Here is a 17,524-nt window from a genome sequence, read left to right as displayed (position 1 = left end):
AGCCTCCACCGCGCGCTACTCCACCAGCTACTGTTCAACCACCCCTCCACCGTCTACTGTTCATCCAGCCCTCCACACCACGGGGTCATGTTCATCCAGAAGCAACGCCACCGCTCATTGTTCATCCAAAACCCCCCGCAACGCTCACTGTTCATCCGAGAGGCAATATCGATCGGCTTCAGTTAGCAGCAGTAGCGAAGGAATCGCTTGATCGGGTTCAGTTAACAGCCATCGATTGATCGCTCGGGTTCAGTAACGCGTAGCCTGCAGTGCAATCGCTCGGGTTCAGTTAGAGCCCAACGCCTCGCTCGGGTTCAGTTAGAGCCAACGCCTCGCACACACGCGCGTACGTGTACGAGAGAAACACGCATCACTCGGCCCCCGACCTCCCACCGTAACCGGGAACTCCCCGAAATTTTCCCCGCCCTCGCTTCTACCATGGTTTTTCCGTCATGGACGGCCCAAAGAATGTCATGCAGCTGTGTCTCCGGCCTGCCCAGGATGAAAAGCCCATTTTCTGTCATGATTTTTTGTCATAGAAGTAGGATCCCACCACATCAATGATGATACCGGGTTTTGTCACAATTCTCGTCATAGAAGTTTCATATGTATGACAGAAAAAAAATTCGTTCGGCCCAAAATGTCACGGATGTGTCTTTTTTTTGTAGTGTTTGGGGTCCCCAACCGCATCATCACCGATAACGGCTCGCAGTTCACTAGTAATCTCTTCAAGTCATATTGTGCTAACCTTGGAACGCAGATCTGCTACGCCTCGGTGGCACACCCCAGGAGCAATGGCCAGGCCGAACGCGCTAACGTGGAGGTCCTGAGAGGCCTCAAGACCAGGACCTTCAAGAAGAAGCTCGAAGCCAGCGGCAGAGGCTAGCATGACGAGCTCCAGTCCGTGTTGTGGTTGATCCGCACCACCCCCACCAAGCCAACAAGCGAAACCCCGTTCTTCCTCGTCTACAGAGCAGAAGCAGTCCTCCCTCACGAGGTCAAGCATCGCTCCGCACGGGTCCTGGCATTTAATGAGACGCAGCAGGACGCCACACGGGGGATGGACCTCGTGCTAGGGGAGAAACGTCGCCGCGAAGCTGCACTACGGGCGGCAAGATACCAGCAGGAGCTGCGGCGGTACCACTGTCGTAGCGTCTGCTCCAGGACTCTTGAGGTGGGTGACCTCGTTCTTAGGCGGGTGCTCTCCAGGGAAGGGCTGCAAAAGCTCTCACCCATGTGGGAGGGCCCATTCAAGGTCGTCCACGTCTCCAGGCCTGGCACCGCGCGCCTGGAGACGCGGGACGGGGTACCCGTCCAGAACGCCTGGAACATCCAACACCTCCGGAAGTTCTACCCAAGAAGAAAGGCCCAACGCCTGTGAAGAAGGCCCGGTGCCTGTGAAGAAAGGCCCGGTGCCTGTGAAGCAAGGCCCAGTGCCTGTGAAGAATCGCCGCCCGTGACACTCTCACGTAATAATGAGTGGGGCTGTACACACCTGGAGTCTCAGGAGTGCCACCCTTGGGCCTCGGGGGCTCCCTCACACGCCCAGTGGCAGCACTTAGCTCCGCGCTGGTGAGAAGACTTCGAAGACTAGACTAGGAGTCGGACGCGGCTTTTCATTTGCTTTCCGAAGTTGGCTTGCCCCTCTTTTAATTGCAATTTGCTTTCTGGTGTCTCTTGTTGGTCCCATTTTATCGCTTTATGCCTCTGTTTTGCCTTCGCCTCTTTGGTCGACCTATACACTCCCTCGCGTCCCTCGCGAGGGGGCTGAACAGGTACCTTCGTGAGCTTCCTCCTCCTGTCTTTTCGCGAGGCACCCTCGTCCGAGCCCACAAGCTGGCGCACTTCTCTTAATCCGTGCCCCACGGGTATCGTGACGGGAAGCATCGGGTCAAGGCCAACGGTGCCTATGACCAAGCCCCGGGTGAACAATAAACCTCTTGATGAATTTTTTGCAGTTCCTAAGCACATATCAGGTCAAGGAGGCCTCGACAGGTACTAGGAAGCAAGCGCTTCGTGAGGAGGAGGCCACTCAAAACAAGTCGAGCTAAGTTATCCCTACATAAAACGACGATGTCGCGACACAACACAAGAATAGCAAACATAACATAACAATTAAGATCATGGTCCGGCACACGCCCATCCGGGGCCCATTCTGGTTTGTTTCTGATGCGGGAAGGTAAAGAAGAACAAAATAAAAGCGGCGCCTATAGCGGTCCATGGGGCCAGGCCCCAGCGCCTTCCTGAGCTCAGCCGGACCCCTCCTCGTGCTTCACGGAGGCGCGGCAACGAGAAGACCCACCACCGTCTTCGAAGCGGGCACATCGGCGTGGTGGCTGGTCGCAGCCGCCACTGCTGGAGCTGTCGCTGGGCGAAGAGCTGTCTTAGCCGGACAAGGCGCGGTCGGCACCAAGGGCAGGTTCGCCCTCATCCTCGTCCAGCCGTTGCCAAGGCCGAGCACCTCCTCATCGTCGTTCACCTCAGGGCAGCACCCGGCGCGGCGACCATCTTCCCCAAACACCCTTACATAGAGGGTCGCGTCGCCATCGTACTTAAAGTGGAGGGTGCACCGCCTGCCCAAGCCGCGCACACGGGCGAACGTCTGCCAACCGCGGGCCAGAGCTAAATTGCCCACGGCGGAGACCTCGACTCGGACCCATGAAGCCCTACTACAGCAGCCATTTTCTTGCAGCCAAAGCCCGCCTGGATCTGAGGCCGGCAGCTCGTCGATGAAGAAGTGCGGGAGTTGAAGCCAGTTGCTGGCCGGGTTCTCCGACGAAACTACAAACTCCGGTAGCATCTCCGCCGAGGGGAAGCGCGGCCGGGGAGGCCGCGCGACCACGGCACGTCTCCCCTCATCAACAAGACCGCCACGACCAGAGCGACCCCTGCCCCGCGAAGAAGCACCACCGGGGCTGCGCGGGGCCGTGGCGGGGTCGCAGTGTGCTTGCGGGGACGGCCCCGTCCACGCTTGGGCACCGGAGAGCCGGGCCCCTCACGAGGGGCCTTCCTCATCTCCGCGGCAGTGAACCTCCTTAGCGGCACCATTCGAAGCAGGAGTGGAGCAAGGAAGGAGAAGAGGCGGAAGAGACAGAGGAAAGATGGGTGACGGGGGCTCCTCCCCCCTCCCATTTATACCAGGAGAAGGCCAACCAGCGCCCCCCACGATCACAGGTACTGATGGTTTCCCTTGCATGTCGCATGGACTTGTCAACTCGAGCAGTTGCCGAGGCAGCATGGGGAAGCGGAGATGCCCACGTCCAATCAATCGCCACGCGTCGACCGAGGCTGCAGGCTATTGGGGCCTACGGCGCTCTGCACTTGACCTTTGGCTTCACCTCGAAGCCAAGCCCGAGCGCGCCTTGGGCCCGGGGGCTACTGTCGGCGTTCTGGGAACGTGGGTCCCCAGACTTGCCTGCCTGCAGCCCACGGCGTGGCTTTGCTAGCAGGCCCATATGGCTCATCTTCATCAATGAGGCATTCAAGACCCTCGCGAGGGGCCAAGCCTCACGAGGCGGATGACGCAAGACCTCCTCAGGAGCGGCCTCGCTAGGTTGGCTCACGAGGGGCGGAGAGATCAAGGCAGGGCAAACCACGCGAGGTTCTCATGACGTGAGCCATGACGATCGAGGCCAGGCGGGCACCAGTGCGCACAGCGTCCTTGTTTCCTCTTTGGTGCTAAGGGGGCAAGGGCAGGTGAGGGAGTCCTGGACTAAGGGGTCCTCGGGCGTCCGGCCTGTTATCCATGGGCCGGACTGATGGGCTGTGAAGACATGAAGGTCGAAGACTGTACCTGTGTCCAGATTGGACTCTCCTTGGCGTGGAAGGCAAGCTTGGCGACCGACTATGAAGATTCCTTCTTATGTAACCGACTCTATTTAACCCTAGATCCCCCCTGGTTTCCATATAAACCTGAGGGGTCATTCCGGAAAGGATATACTCATTACCATAGTCATACAGGCTAGGCTTTTAGGGTTTAGCCATTATGATCTCGTGGTAGATCAATTCTTGTAATACTAAGATTCATCAAGATCAATCAAGTAGGAAGTAGGGTATTACCTCCATAGGGAGGGCCTGAACCTGGGTAAACATCGTGTCCCCTGTCTCCTGTTACCATCGATCCTAGATGCACAGTTCGGGACCCCCTACCCGAGATCCGCCATTTTTTGACACCGACATTGGTGCTTTCATTGAGAGTTCCGCTGTTCCATCAACAAAAGGTTTGATGGCCCCTTCAATTGTCTATAGTAATGCCGTCCAAGGTAGAACTTTCCTCCCCGAACAGATTTTCGTGTTCGGCGGCTTCGTACTATGGGCCAACTCGCTTGGCCGTCTGGAGCAGGTCGATAGCTATGCCCCTGGCCATCAAGTCAGATTTGGAAGCTTGAACTATGTCACGGATATCCGTGGAGACTTGATCTTCAATGGATTTGAGACCGCGGCGGTCACTCCCCCTCGCTTCGATGAACGTGACCTAAATCTGTCATCGGACCAGGTTCTGGATATGGTTCCTATAACTGCTACGACCTTAGATCCGGAGCAGTTTGCACCATACGAAGCCACAGAGTCTGCGGCGTTGGAGCCGCACACAAACTCAACACCAGGCAATATCAACATCAACGGAATTTTGGACTCGTTTCCGACTATAAGTTCCGAACCTTGTGTGCTCCCGGACATCGAGCTGGATCGATTATCAATCATCGAGTTCAGCGCCGCAGATGTCTTCCAACACTCGCCCTTTCGTGATGTGCTGAATCCGTTGAAAAACCTGTCACCGATGGGGGACTGACAGCCGACCTATGTCCGGTTCGAGCTAGAGGTTGACAATGGAAAATTTCGCTTCCCACCCGCCACCCACTTCATAGCCACTGTCGAGGACTTAACCGACATGCCCGCTTCTGGCTCTGAAGACATTGACGGCATAGACGATGATGCCGATAAGGATCAAGGCCAAGACCTGCCCGTCAGCAGGCGTAGGACGGCCACCCCTTCATATGACGTGTACATGATCGATACACTTAAAAAGCTTCGTGGCAAGGACAAGGGAGATCCAGTTAAAACTCCTGAGACACAGTCTAAGTTCCGGCGCCACAAACGCCGCCCCAAGTCACGCCGCAGCAACGATGGCGCTGGAGAAAATAGTACTCCGGACGGTGCAAAAGCAATGAAGACCCTGTGGGAGCAATATTCAAGCAGGAGGAACATGAAAACGGGAAAGCCAGCCCCGATGAACAGGCCCCGCCCAGCGACGGTTCGGAGGACGAAAACTACCTTCCGCTCTCCGAAGACGAGGTAAGCCTCGGTGACGAAGACTTCATCGTACCCGAAGAGCCCCTTGAGCAGGTGCGCTTCAAGCGCAGGCTGATAGCTACGGCAAGGAGCCTGAAAAAGAAGCAGCAGCAGCTTCAAGATGACCAAGACCTACTCAACGATAGATGGACCGAAGTCCTGGTCGCCGAAGAATACGGCGTTAGTGGCCTAGCCAAAAGCTGCCCAAAGCACATATTGTTGTACCAGTCCGATGACGGGGCTTTGGAGCCCATACCATCGTCACACAATGCGGTAGGTCGTCGACAACTCTGTCCAGATAAAGACGCAACTCAAGCCGAACACCAGACCGCCCACCTCACCGTAAAGGCAAGAACAACGCACATCACAATTACCCAGACAACCTGCAGAGGGACTTGGACAATAGAGCAGGAAACGCAAGACCGATCTACGGATCGTGAAAGCATGCTTTGACACGCGACGATGGCTACCTATTCAGACGTTTCAAACCTTGCCACGCCCGATCCAAAAATTGCAAAGGGACTCCTTCGGAATTACATCGTAGTGTGGCCCAACATAGAGGTGTCGCACACCCGCTTTGTTTCACTAATGAAGTAATGGATCATGAATTCCCCGAAGGATTCAAACCCGTCAATATTGAATCATACGACGAAACAACCAATCCCGCAGTGTGGATTGAGGACTTTATTCTCCACATCCACATGGCCCGTGGAGATGACCTCCACGCCATCAAATACCTCCCACTAAACCTCAAAGGGCCAGCATGACACTGGCTAAATAGCCTGCCCGAAAATTCCATCGGTATCTGGGAGGACTTGGAAGAAGCCTTCCTTGACAACTTCCAAGGTACATATGTCCGGCCACCCGATGCTGATGACTTAAGTCACACTGTCCAACAGCCCGGAGAATCAGCCAGGGAGCTCTGGACTCGGTTCTTAGTCAAAAAGAACCAAATCGTCGACTGTCTGGACGTGGAAGCCCCTGCGGCTTTCAGACACAGCGTCCGGGATGAATGGCTTGCACGCCACCTCGGCCAAGAAGGACCTAAATCCATGACAGCCCTCACTGCTTTGATGACCTGCTTTTGCGCGGGAGAAGAAAACTGGCTTGCTCGTAGAAGCAATAGCGCCAGCAACCAGGGCACCTCCAACTGGTAAGCCACGAGGAAGCAAAAACAACAGTCGCAATGACAATGAAGGATCAGGCGACACAGCGGTCAACCCCGGATTCAGCAACCCCAAGCCTGGTCAGCGGAAGAAGCCATTCAAGGCGAATCGAGATGAACCATCCAACCTGGACAGGATAATGGACCGACCCTGCCAGATTTATGGCCTCCCTGATAAACCAGCTAATCATACCAACAGAAACTGCTGGGTCTTTAAACAGGCTGGCAATCTCAACGCCAAACACAGAGGGAGGAGGCCGCCAAGCGACAGGGATGACGGAAAGGTTCACCAAAGAAACACCGGGGGTCAGAAGCATTCCCCACCTGAGGATCAACTACTCCTAGAACGGAAATAGCAACCCGGCTTCTGCCGCCCACTCCGTACACCTACAAAGTTTGTACCGCGCATACATCATTACGCACTCAAGATACCATGGGCATTGGTGGAAGCACAATACGGACAAGCCCGCAAGCACTCCAGTAAATTTTTTATTATTATTTATTTTCTTTTTATTTCTTCCTTCGCTATCCTTTAAAAACAGGTGACGAACAGGATAAACATCGGAAACTGGCTCTATCGGAGTCCGGATCCGTACACTCACCTAAGGGGCTATTTCCATCAAGGATTCCCCCCATCGAGGACTGGCGGCGCAGACATGCGACAGGTGGTCTAAAATAACTTTTTGTAGACCGCACTTTCCGTTTCTCGAGCCTGTACTATGCCTGTTCCTCCGCCTCCAACCCCGAGCATGTCAAATAGCCGGTAGGATGGCTTATATATATATATATATATATCATAAGTAATCATTGGCATATTGCTCAGTTCCCATTAAACAATATCCGAACTAATCATCCGCATTGTTTCCCCAACAAATATGGCCCCTGCGGTTATTCCACAGAAATACCTTGGCATAACCTGCCAGGGCTTGGTGTGGGAACAAATGAGTTACCAGTAAAAGTCCAAACAGCTCTATAGCATACTTCGGCGTCACAAGTTTGGCCTTATATGCATCAGCTCCAAATCATTGTCTTGGGTTAATAGTTGGGTTGCCCGGCTCCTGTGCTTGCTACCCTACGTTCCGCTCTATCGGCTAGGGTAGTAAAGGGAGAACTACTGCGATTGTGCCCTGGTCTAAACCGGACGAGCACCTCAGTAGAGAAAGCCAAAAACTGACTGTCCTGATGCGGCGTGAGCTGGTCAACCACCTGACGACTTCTTGGAATCTTTAGTGATTCTCCATGTCACACGAGGGATATTTTTCAGATCAAATATGTAAGGCACCATACGCCGCATACATACCAGGGACTATGTCGTAGCCCCACAATAAAACTCCTATGGCTAAGTGAAAGCGTTAACGCCCTATAGTCCGATTTCCTGGTTCGCCACATTATCACCTCCTTCATGGACCAAGACATTGGATAAAGAGTGATTTAATGCCTTTCGGAACACCCCCGTACTTCCTATGAGGGGGTTGAAGCCGACGACTGGAAAACTTTCAGATTATATCAAAACGGCCGCACAGGAGGAATTCAAGCTTTCAAGCAAAACATAAATAGTTTAACTATAAAATTGTCTTTTACAATTTTCATACACCTCACTCGAACATTATGTCTTTCGAGCACTGACCCTCTATAAAGCGGGCGACCTCTAGGATGTCTTCAAAATAATGCCCCAGTTCCGGGCGGCCCTTGCATTTGGGCGGACTCTTCGTCGCAACATCGATGGCCTTCATCTTCCCCAGAATGTTTTGACTCGGGCAAAAGCCATTCGCGCACCCTCAATGCACGATGATCGCTTCACAGCATCGATACGTGGCACCGCATCAACAAGCCTCTGCACCAAACCGAAATAGCTATTCGAAACAGACTCGGTTGGCCACAACCGTTATGACATCCTTCATCGCAGCGCCGGATATCCTATGTAGTTCGGCCCATTGGGACATCTGTTCATTGAGCAATAGAGGGCGCTCTGATGCGCCAAACTGCGACCAAAAAAGCTTCTCCATTGCATATCCATCTCGCGCTTGGTAATACTGCGCCGCGTCGGCAGAACTCTTCGGTAAGTCCAAAAACTCGTCCGAAGAACTCCATACTTGGTTAAGCTGGGCATAGTTCGGGTCACTGAACATAGTTTGCAGTAGAAAGGGCTTTCCAGCCGCAATCTCCCTCCCCTGTCGAACCTCCTCACGGGCTGCCCTGGATTCCGACCGCACTGCTTTAGCCTCTTGTAAGGCCTTGTCCAGATCAGCCGTTAAGGCTTTACTCTCCTTCTCCAGAAATTCACAGCGGCCGGTAGCATTCTCCAGTTCGAGCGTCATAGTGGATATCTTCTCCTCATCTTGGCGCCGTGCAGCTTGTTTGGCTTTTAATTCAGCCGATGCCTTTTCGGCAGCAGCATTACTGCGACGGGCCTGCTCCTTGACCTTGGCCAGCTCCGCTCGAAGAACTTCAACGGTGGCAGCACCATCTGCAGCCATGCATATTCCAGCATCTAAATCTCAGCATCATGCTTACACCACAAAAATGTATGAGGATTGCCCCGAATACATACCTTGCGACTCATCAAGATGCATATTGATTAAAGCAAGATCATCCCCTGCCACATCAAGCTTCCGCTGCAAATCAGCAATTTCCATAGTCTGGGAAGCGGCCAAGGGGGAAGCAGCCTGTGTTCAAAGTTGATCAGGTTAGTCCTCAAACGATCCTTTTCGATCTTCCGTTTTACTTTCCAGTGGAAGCCAACCCGAGTATCAGGGGCTACTACCTATACACAGGCGCATCTTTGCAAATGAAACATAGCTGAAAACATTATGTCACAAACCTCAAAGCCCTTCAGTAGGCTCATGAAGGCTTCATTTAATCCGCTCTTCGCGGACGAAATCTTTTCAATCACTGTACCCATCAAGGTACGTTGTTCCCCCGAGACAGATTCTTTCTGCAACATGTCCCTCAACATATCTGGAGTCCCCGGGTCTCCGGAAGCTGCTCCAAAAGCACAATCATCCTTTGAAGGAATCTGCTCACCCGTCTCCAAAATCACTGTCGGCTGTGAACCAGATAGTCCGGGGACTTTGTTATCATCAGCCCCGGAATCCCGGATGGTCGGAGGTCCACCTTTGGGTATTGCCTCTTTTGTCCCCTAGTCTAAAGGGACCCTCCGTGATGACACTTCAGAGTCATCCGCCTTATTGGGCGAGTAGGTCGGAGGAGGCGTCTCGCTCTCGATCATCTCCGGGAGGAGACTCCCCAAAGAAGAGGATCGCCCAGAAAAATTCGGTGTCGACCTGTAAAAATGCATAAATGCGTTACATGTATCTTCGGTAACAATAACAGAGCGGGACGCTATCAAAGTACTCCGGATTCTCTTACGGTTTGGCCGAGGGCTTGTCCCCCTATTGGAGCTGCTCAATGGCGTCGCTTTCCAAATCCAAGCCGATCGACGGTGGCATCTTGCCCTTCTTGGAAGACCGCCCCTCCCAATCTTCGGAGGCGGCCCTTTTCCTCCTGTTTGGAGAAGCGATACTGGGTCCTTTTCCGCCTCCATCTTCGGGCAAGGAAAGGTTGATTTCTCGGGACTCAGTGTCCGACTTACCTCCGGAACCAAGGTCATCTTGGGTCTTCTCGCCCTCCCCTACTGGTGCCTGGTATGGCGCCGAGGCCAGCATCCTTGTTAACATAGGAGTAGCTGAGTCTTCGGGAAGGGGAGCCGGACACCTAATCCGTTCCACCTTCTTTATCTAGCCCTGAAAAAGGATGATATTGTTGGTATCTTGCCACTGGGTATCTGACTGTAAGGTATTCGGAAAACGGGTAGTTACTTGGGTATCCGGATGGTTACAGTCTAGGCCGACATCTTCGGTGGTGTCCGGCCATTGCCTTCGTTTCCCCAAGAATAATCTCCACATTCCTTCGTGCATTGTGGCAAAGAAGTGCTGGAGAGTCCGCAGCCCTTCTGGATTGAACTCCCATAGGCGGAGAGGCCGTCGCTGGCACGGCAGGGTCCGATGAACTAGCATTACGTTAACAACGTTGGCTATGTCGATGTCCCTCTCAATGAGGCTTCAGATGTGACTTTGCAGAGTTCGCACATCATTCGTTGATCCCCAATCCAGCCCCTTGTTAATCCATGATGCAAGCTGAATTGGGGGGCTGGATCGGAATGCGGGTGCAGTTGCCCACTTCGAGCCGTGGGGCTCGGTGATATAGAACCACCCCTGCTGCCACAGATCGGACGATTTGGCGAAGGATCCTTTCAGCCAAACGGCGCTAGCAAGCTTGCTCACTGTAGCGCCGCCGCACTTGGCCTACTCCCCCTCTACTACTTGCAGCTTCACATCGAAGGTCTTGACCAACAAGTCGAAGTGCGGAGGAGTTCGGAGGAGGGCTTCGCATGTGACAATAAACGCAGAGATGAGAAGAATAGAGTCCGGGGCCAAATCGTGAAAGTCTAGCCCGTAATTGAACATGAGCGCTCGGACGAAGGGGTTAAGTGCAAACCCCAACCCGTGGAGGAAGTGTGACAAGAACACAACCCTCTCGCCGGATCTGGGGCTGGGAATAACCTACCCCTCTGCAGGAAGCTGATGGTGGATTTCAGTGGTCAGGTACCTCGTCGCTCGAAGCTTTGCAATGTTTTCCTCCACAATAGAAGAAGCTACCGGCCGGCCTTGACGGCTGGATGCGGACATGATTGGGGTTGGTGGTGACCGAAACCCGGGTGTTGGAACTCGGGGTAGCAGGGGTTGAGAAAGAGGCAAGCGTGGAAGGAAAAGACAGGTCTGTACCCCTATATAAAGGCTGCAAATATCAAACGTCTCCTCTTGGGCCTCAAAAACTCGCTTGTTTCCAACGAGTTGTGCCCAAGCGACGGTTGGGTTACCGACGTCTGGGTTGACAGGAATCCCTTAAAAAAGGGAGGCATGATCTCCACTTGGATAAGACGTGCCAATAAGGCCACGTCTTGGGACGTGCGGCGACGGGCCGGCTAAAATTGTTCGCAAGTAGTGGTCGGGCTGGCGTGGTGTCATATTACGAAAAAGTGGTGGGTGGGTTGGACTCGTGAAATATTATGTCCTCTAGAGTTGTGCAGACAAGTCCGGATACAATCATTACATCTGAAGATCAACTAGGAGTTCGGAAGGGGGAACCCGCCTTGCAATGCCGAAGACAATCTGCGCACCGGACTCCTCGTCATTGAAGCCAGGTTCAGGGGCTACTAAGGGAGTCCTGGACTAAGGGGTCCTCGGGCGTCCAGCCTGTTATCCATGGGCCGGACTGATGGGCTGTGAAGACATGAAGGCCGAAGACTGTACCTGTGTCCGGATTGGACTCTCCTTGGCGTGGAAGGCAAGCTTGGCGACCGACTATGAAGATTCCTTCTTATATAACCGACTCTATGTAACCCTAGATTCCCCCCCCTCTGGTGCCCATATAAACTGGAGGGGTTAATCCGGAAAGGATATACTCATTACCAAAGTCATACAGGCTAGGCTTTTAGGGTTTAGCCATTATGATCTCATCGTAGATCAATTCTTGTAATACTCAGATTCATCAAGATCAATCAAGCAGGAAGTAGGGTATTACCTCCATAGAGAGGGCCCGAACCTGGGTAAACATCGTGTCCCCTGTCTCCTATTACCATCGATCCTAGATGCACAGTTCGGGACACCCTACCTGAGATCCGCCAGTTTTGACACCAACAGCAGGCGCGGAGTACCGAGGCATCAAGCAAAGGTTTCTGTATCAGTGCAATGAGACCAAGACCAGTAGGACGGCAAGACGGAGGTCACCATGAAGCCCTAGGCAGCGTCACCACCAGAGCCTTTTGGCAGGCGAAGACTACTTTTGTCAGGATAAGCTGTACTAGCTGTCCCCTTTCAAATGGGTCGTTGTTGGCTCCCTTCCCGCTCAATATTTGGGGAGAGGGCCAGGGCCTCTATAAATAGGGCTAGCCACCAGCGTAGCTAGGGTATCGACCTCACCTCTGATTGGAACCACCACATCCTTGGCCGCACACCCACCAAGTACAAGAACACCTCTCCTCAGGAGGCTGTTCTTCCCCTTGTATTGTTCATTATCAGCCCAAGAGGCAATCCACCACCACACACTGGATTAGGGTATTACACCACAATGGTGGCCCGAACTAGTATAAATCTTGTGTCCTTTGTGTTGCGAGTTCATCGAGTTAGTTCGTCAGATCTTAATTAAGTTAGGACGTGGATCGGTAGGGGGAAATCTTCATGCGCACCCCAGAGTTCGAACCTTAAGGGTTTTGCCGGAACCCGATATCCGACAAGTTCATGGCGGTTCCCCACTACGCCTACCTGAAGATAAAGTTGTCGGGTCCGAAGGGCCTCATCACCATCACTGGCGACTACCACAAGTCCATAGAGTGCGCCCGAGACGGCACCAAGCTGGCCGAGTCACTGGTCGTAGCCGAGGAGCGGCGCCAGCTTGACCGGATCGTCTCCTTGGCCCAAGAAGCGTCGGCCGCACCCGTCCCGGCCGAGGACCCGGCCGACGAGGCCTTGTTCAAGCCCTACAAGGAGACCAAGAAAGTGAAGCTGAACCTGGAAGACCCCAGCTGCAGCAAGTACGTTGTCGTGGGCACCCGCCTCGACAGCAAATAGGAACACAAGGTCATCGACTTCCTCCATGAGAATCGGGATATCTTTGTGTGGACCCCAAAGGACATGCCGGGTATCCCGAGGAAGTACGCCGATCACGAACTCCATGTCCGCAAGGGCGCCAAGCCCGTCCATCAACCCCTGCGACGTTTTTCCGAAGAGAAGAGAAGGACCATCGGTGAAGAGGTCGCCAAGCTTCTGGCTGCCGGCTTCATCATGGAAGTGTTTCACCCCGAGTGGCTGGCCAACCCAGTCCTTGTTTTGAAGAAGAACAAGACCCGGCGCATGTGTATCGACTACACCAGCCTAAACAAGGCCTGCCCCAAAGACCCATTCACCCTCCCGCGGATTGACCAAGTCATCGACTCCACTGTCGGGTGTGAGCTCTTGTCCTTCCTGGACGCTTACTCCGGCTATCATCAGATCAAGCAAGACCCGGCCAACACCCTGAAGATGTCCTTCATCACGCCCTTTGGGGCGTATTGCTACATCACCATGTCGTTCGGCTTGAAGAACACCGGCGCCACCTTCCAGCGTTGCATGTAGAAGTGCCTGCTGCCGCAACTCGGCCGCAATATCCACGTTTGCGTGGACGACATCGTGGTGAAGACCAAGCAGTGCCTCACGCTCCTTGACGATCTGAAGGAGACCTTCACCAACCTCCGCGAATACAAGGTCAAGCTCAACCCGGAAAAATGTGTTTTTGGCGTCCCGGCCAGAAAGCTACTCGGCTTCCTCGTCTCGGAGCGCGGCATTGAGGCGAACCCGGAGAAAATCAAGGCCCTCGAGTGCATGCGCAAGCCAGCCCGGCTGCACGATGTCCAGAAGTTCACCGACTGCTTGGCCTTGGTCAGCCGGTTTCTCAGCCGGCTGGGCAAGAGGGCCTTGCCCCTGTATCAGCTGATGAAGAAGACGACACCGTTCTAATGGAACGATAAGGCGGATGAAGCTTTCCGGGATCTCAAGAGGATGCTCTCCACCGCACCAGTCCTGGCCTCACCGGCCGAGAAGGAGTAGTTGTTGCTCTGTATCGCCGCAACCTCGTGGTCGGTCAACACGGTGATGGTGGTCAAGTGACCAGAGAAGGACAAGGTCCAAGCCGTCCAGCGTCCCGTCTACTACCTGAGCGAGGTGCTCTCCGCCTCGAAGCAGAACTACTCACACTACCAGAAGATGTGTTACGGCGTGTACTTCACCACCAAGAAGCTGAAGCAGTACTTCCAAGAGCATGTCATCACCGTGGTTAGTACGGCCCCTCTCAGCGAAATCATCGGGTGCCGGATTGCCTCTAGCCGGGTCGCCAAGTGGGCGCTCGAGCTAGCCGGCCAAACCATTCTCTACGAGCCCCGCACCACTATCAAGTCCCAAGCTTTGGCCGACTTCCTCATCGACTGGACCGAAACCTAGTACTTGCCACCACCACCGGACTCAACGCATTGGCGCATGCACTTTGATGGCTCGAATATGCGACTCGGCCTGGGGGTCGGCATTGTGTTGTCCTCCCCCAAGCGCGACCGACTTAAGTACGCGCTGCAGATCCACTTCGCCGCCTCCAACAACGTTGCCAATTACGAAGCCCTTGTGCACGGCCTCTGGCTTGCCAAGGAACTCAGCATCCGGCGTATCCTGTGCTATGGTGACTCAGACCTAGTGGTGCAGCAGTGCTCAGGCGAATGGGACGCACACGACTCCAACATGGCAAGCTACCGCTTCCTCGTCCAGAAGATGTCCGGATTCTTCGAGGGCTGTGAGTTCCTCCACGTCCCGCACGTGGAGAACGAGGCGGCCAACACGCTCACCAAGATTGCTTCGTCCCGACAGTCTATTCCGTTCGGCATCTCCCTCAAGCACCTGCATAAGTCGACCATCAAGCCGTCTCCGGACTCCGAATCCATCCACGTGTCGGGCGACCCGGCCGCGCCTCAACCCGGCCCGGGGACTGCTCCATCTGACCCGGCCATGCCTCAACCCGGCCCAGGGACTGCTCCACCCAACCCGGCCATGCCACAACCTGGCCCAGGGACTGCTCCATCCGACACGGCCGCGCTTCAACTTGGCCCGGGGACTGCTGAACCTAGCCCAGGGGCTACCAAACCCGGCTCGAGGGCCGCTGGCCCGAGACCCGAAATAATGGCCGTCTTCGTTGTGGTGACGGCGCCATCCTGGGCCCTACGCATCTCGGAGTTCCTGGAGAACGGGGTTGATACGTCTCCAACGTATCTATAATTTTTGATTGTTCCACGCTATTATATTATCAACCTTGGATGTTTTATATGCATTTATATGCTATTTTATATGATTTTTGGGACTAACCTATTAACCTACAGCCCAGTGCCAGTTTCTGTTTTTTCCTTGTTTTTGAGTTTTACAGAAAAGGAATACCAAACGGGTCCAACTGACGTGCCAATTTTTGATGATTTTTTATGGACCAAAAGAAGACCCGGAGTAAAAGAGTTGGGCCAGGAGAGTCTCGGGCCATCCACGAGGGTGGGGGCGTGCCCACCCCCCCCCCACACACACACCACCTGGGCGCGTGGGCCTACCTCATGGACGAGTCGGGCACCTTCTTGATGTGAGACCGATGCCAAAAATTCCTATAAATACTGAAACCTCCAGAAAATAACCTAGGTCGAGAGTTCCTCCACCAGAAGCCTTCGTAGCCACCGAAAACCAATCTAGACCCGTTTCAGCACCCTGCCGGAGGGGGGAATCCCTCTCTGGTGGCCATCTTCATCATCCCGACGCTCTCCATGACGAGGAGGGAGTAGTTCACCCTCGGGGCTGAGGGTATGTACCAGTATCTATGTGTTTGATCTCACTCTCTCTTGTGTTCATGATTCAGAATGATCTTGATGTATCGCGAGCTTTGCTATTATAGTTGGATCTTATGATGTTTCTCCCCCTCTACTCTCTTGTGATGAATAGAGTTTTCCCTTTGAAGTTATCTTATCAGATTGAGTCTTTAAGGATTTGAGAACACTTGATGTATGTCTTGCATGTGCTTAACTGTGGTGAAAATGGGATATCACGTGATCCACTTGATGTATGTTTTGGTGATCAACTTGCGAGTTCCGTGACCTCGTGAACTTATGCATAGGGGTTGGCACACGTTTTGTCTTGACTCTCTGGTAGAAACTTTAGGGCACTCTTTGAAGTTCTTTGTGTTGGTTGAATAGATGAATCTGAGATTGTGTGATGCATATCGTATAATCATACGCACGGATACTTGTGGTGACATTGGAGTATCTAGGTGACATTAGGGTTTTGGTTGATTTGTGTCTTAAGGTGTTATTCTAGTATGAACTGATAGATTGAACGGAAAGAATAGCTTTGTGTGGCGGACGGAGACGAGCGATGGTCTTTTCCTACCAATCTATCCCCCTAGGAGCATGCGTGTAGTAGTTTGCATCAATAACTAATAGATTTTTGCAACAAGTATGTGAGTTCTTTATGACTAATGTTGAGTCCACGGATTATACGCACTCTCACCCTTCCACCATTGCTAGCCTCTCTAGTACCAAGCAACTTTCGCCGGTACCATAAACCCACCATATACTTTCCTCAAAACAGCCACCATACCTACCTATTATGGCATTTCCATAGCCATTCCGAGATATATTGCCATGCGACTTTCCACCATTCCGTTTATTATGACACGCTCCATCATTGTCATATTGCTTTGCATGATCATGTGGTTGACATCGTATTTGTGGCAAAGACACCATTCATAATTATTTCATACATGTCACTCATGAGTCATTGCACATCCCAGTACACCGCCGGAGGCATTCACATAGAGTCATATTTTGTTCTAATTGAGTTGTAAGTAAATAAAAGTGTGATGCTCATCATTATTAGAGCATTTGTCCCATGTGAGGAAAGGATGATGGAGACTATGATTCCCCCACAAATCGGGATGAGACACCGGACAAAAAATTAAAAAAAGAGAGAAAAAAGAGGCCATAAAAAAGGAAAAGCCCAAAAAACAAAAAACAAAGGAAAAAATGAGAGAAAAAGAGAGAAGGGGCAATTCTACTATCCTTTTACCACACTTGTGCTTCAAAGTAGCACCATGATCTTCATGATAGAGAGTCTCCTATGTTGTCACTTCCATATACTAGTGGGAATCATTCATTATAGAACTTGGCTTGTATATTCCAACAATGGGCTTCCTCAAAATGCCCTAGGTCTTCGTGAGCAAGCAAGTTGGATGCACACCCACTTAGTTTTTTTGTTGAGCTTTCATACATTTATAACTCTAGTGCATCTGTTGCATGGCGATCCCTACTCACTCACATTGATATCTATTGATGGGCATCTCCATAGCCCGTTGATACGCCTAGTTGATGTGAGACTATCTTCTCCTTTTTGTCTTCTCCACAACCACCATTTTATTCCACCTATAGTGCTATGTCCATGGCTCACGCTCATGTATTGCGTGAAG

At 52.8% G+C, this 17,524-nt stretch overlaps 1 protein-coding gene across 1 annotated transcript; it reads left to right on the top strand.

The window, feature by feature from the left end:
- The first annotated feature begins 12,753 nt into the window (after window positions 1–12,753).
- LOC147990220 (uncharacterized) lies at window positions 12,754–13,083 on the top strand. The gene has a single exon (XM_087537554.1). The coding sequence runs from the start codon at window positions 12,754–12,756 to the stop codon at window positions 13,081–13,083; it is 330 nt and encodes a 109-aa protein (XP_087393680.1).
- Window positions 13,084–17,524: the final 4,441 nt, after the last annotated feature.

This window comes from Triticum urartu, chromosome 1A, assembly GCF_056163025.1.
Source record: "Triticum urartu cultivar PI428250 chromosome 1A, HENAU_Tu73, whole genome shotgun sequence".
Taxonomy (NCBI): Eukaryota; Viridiplantae; Streptophyta; class Magnoliopsida; order Poales; family Poaceae; genus Triticum; species Triticum urartu.
Note: the sequence above shows the minus strand (reverse complement) of the source record. Positions and strands in the feature narration are given on the sequence as shown.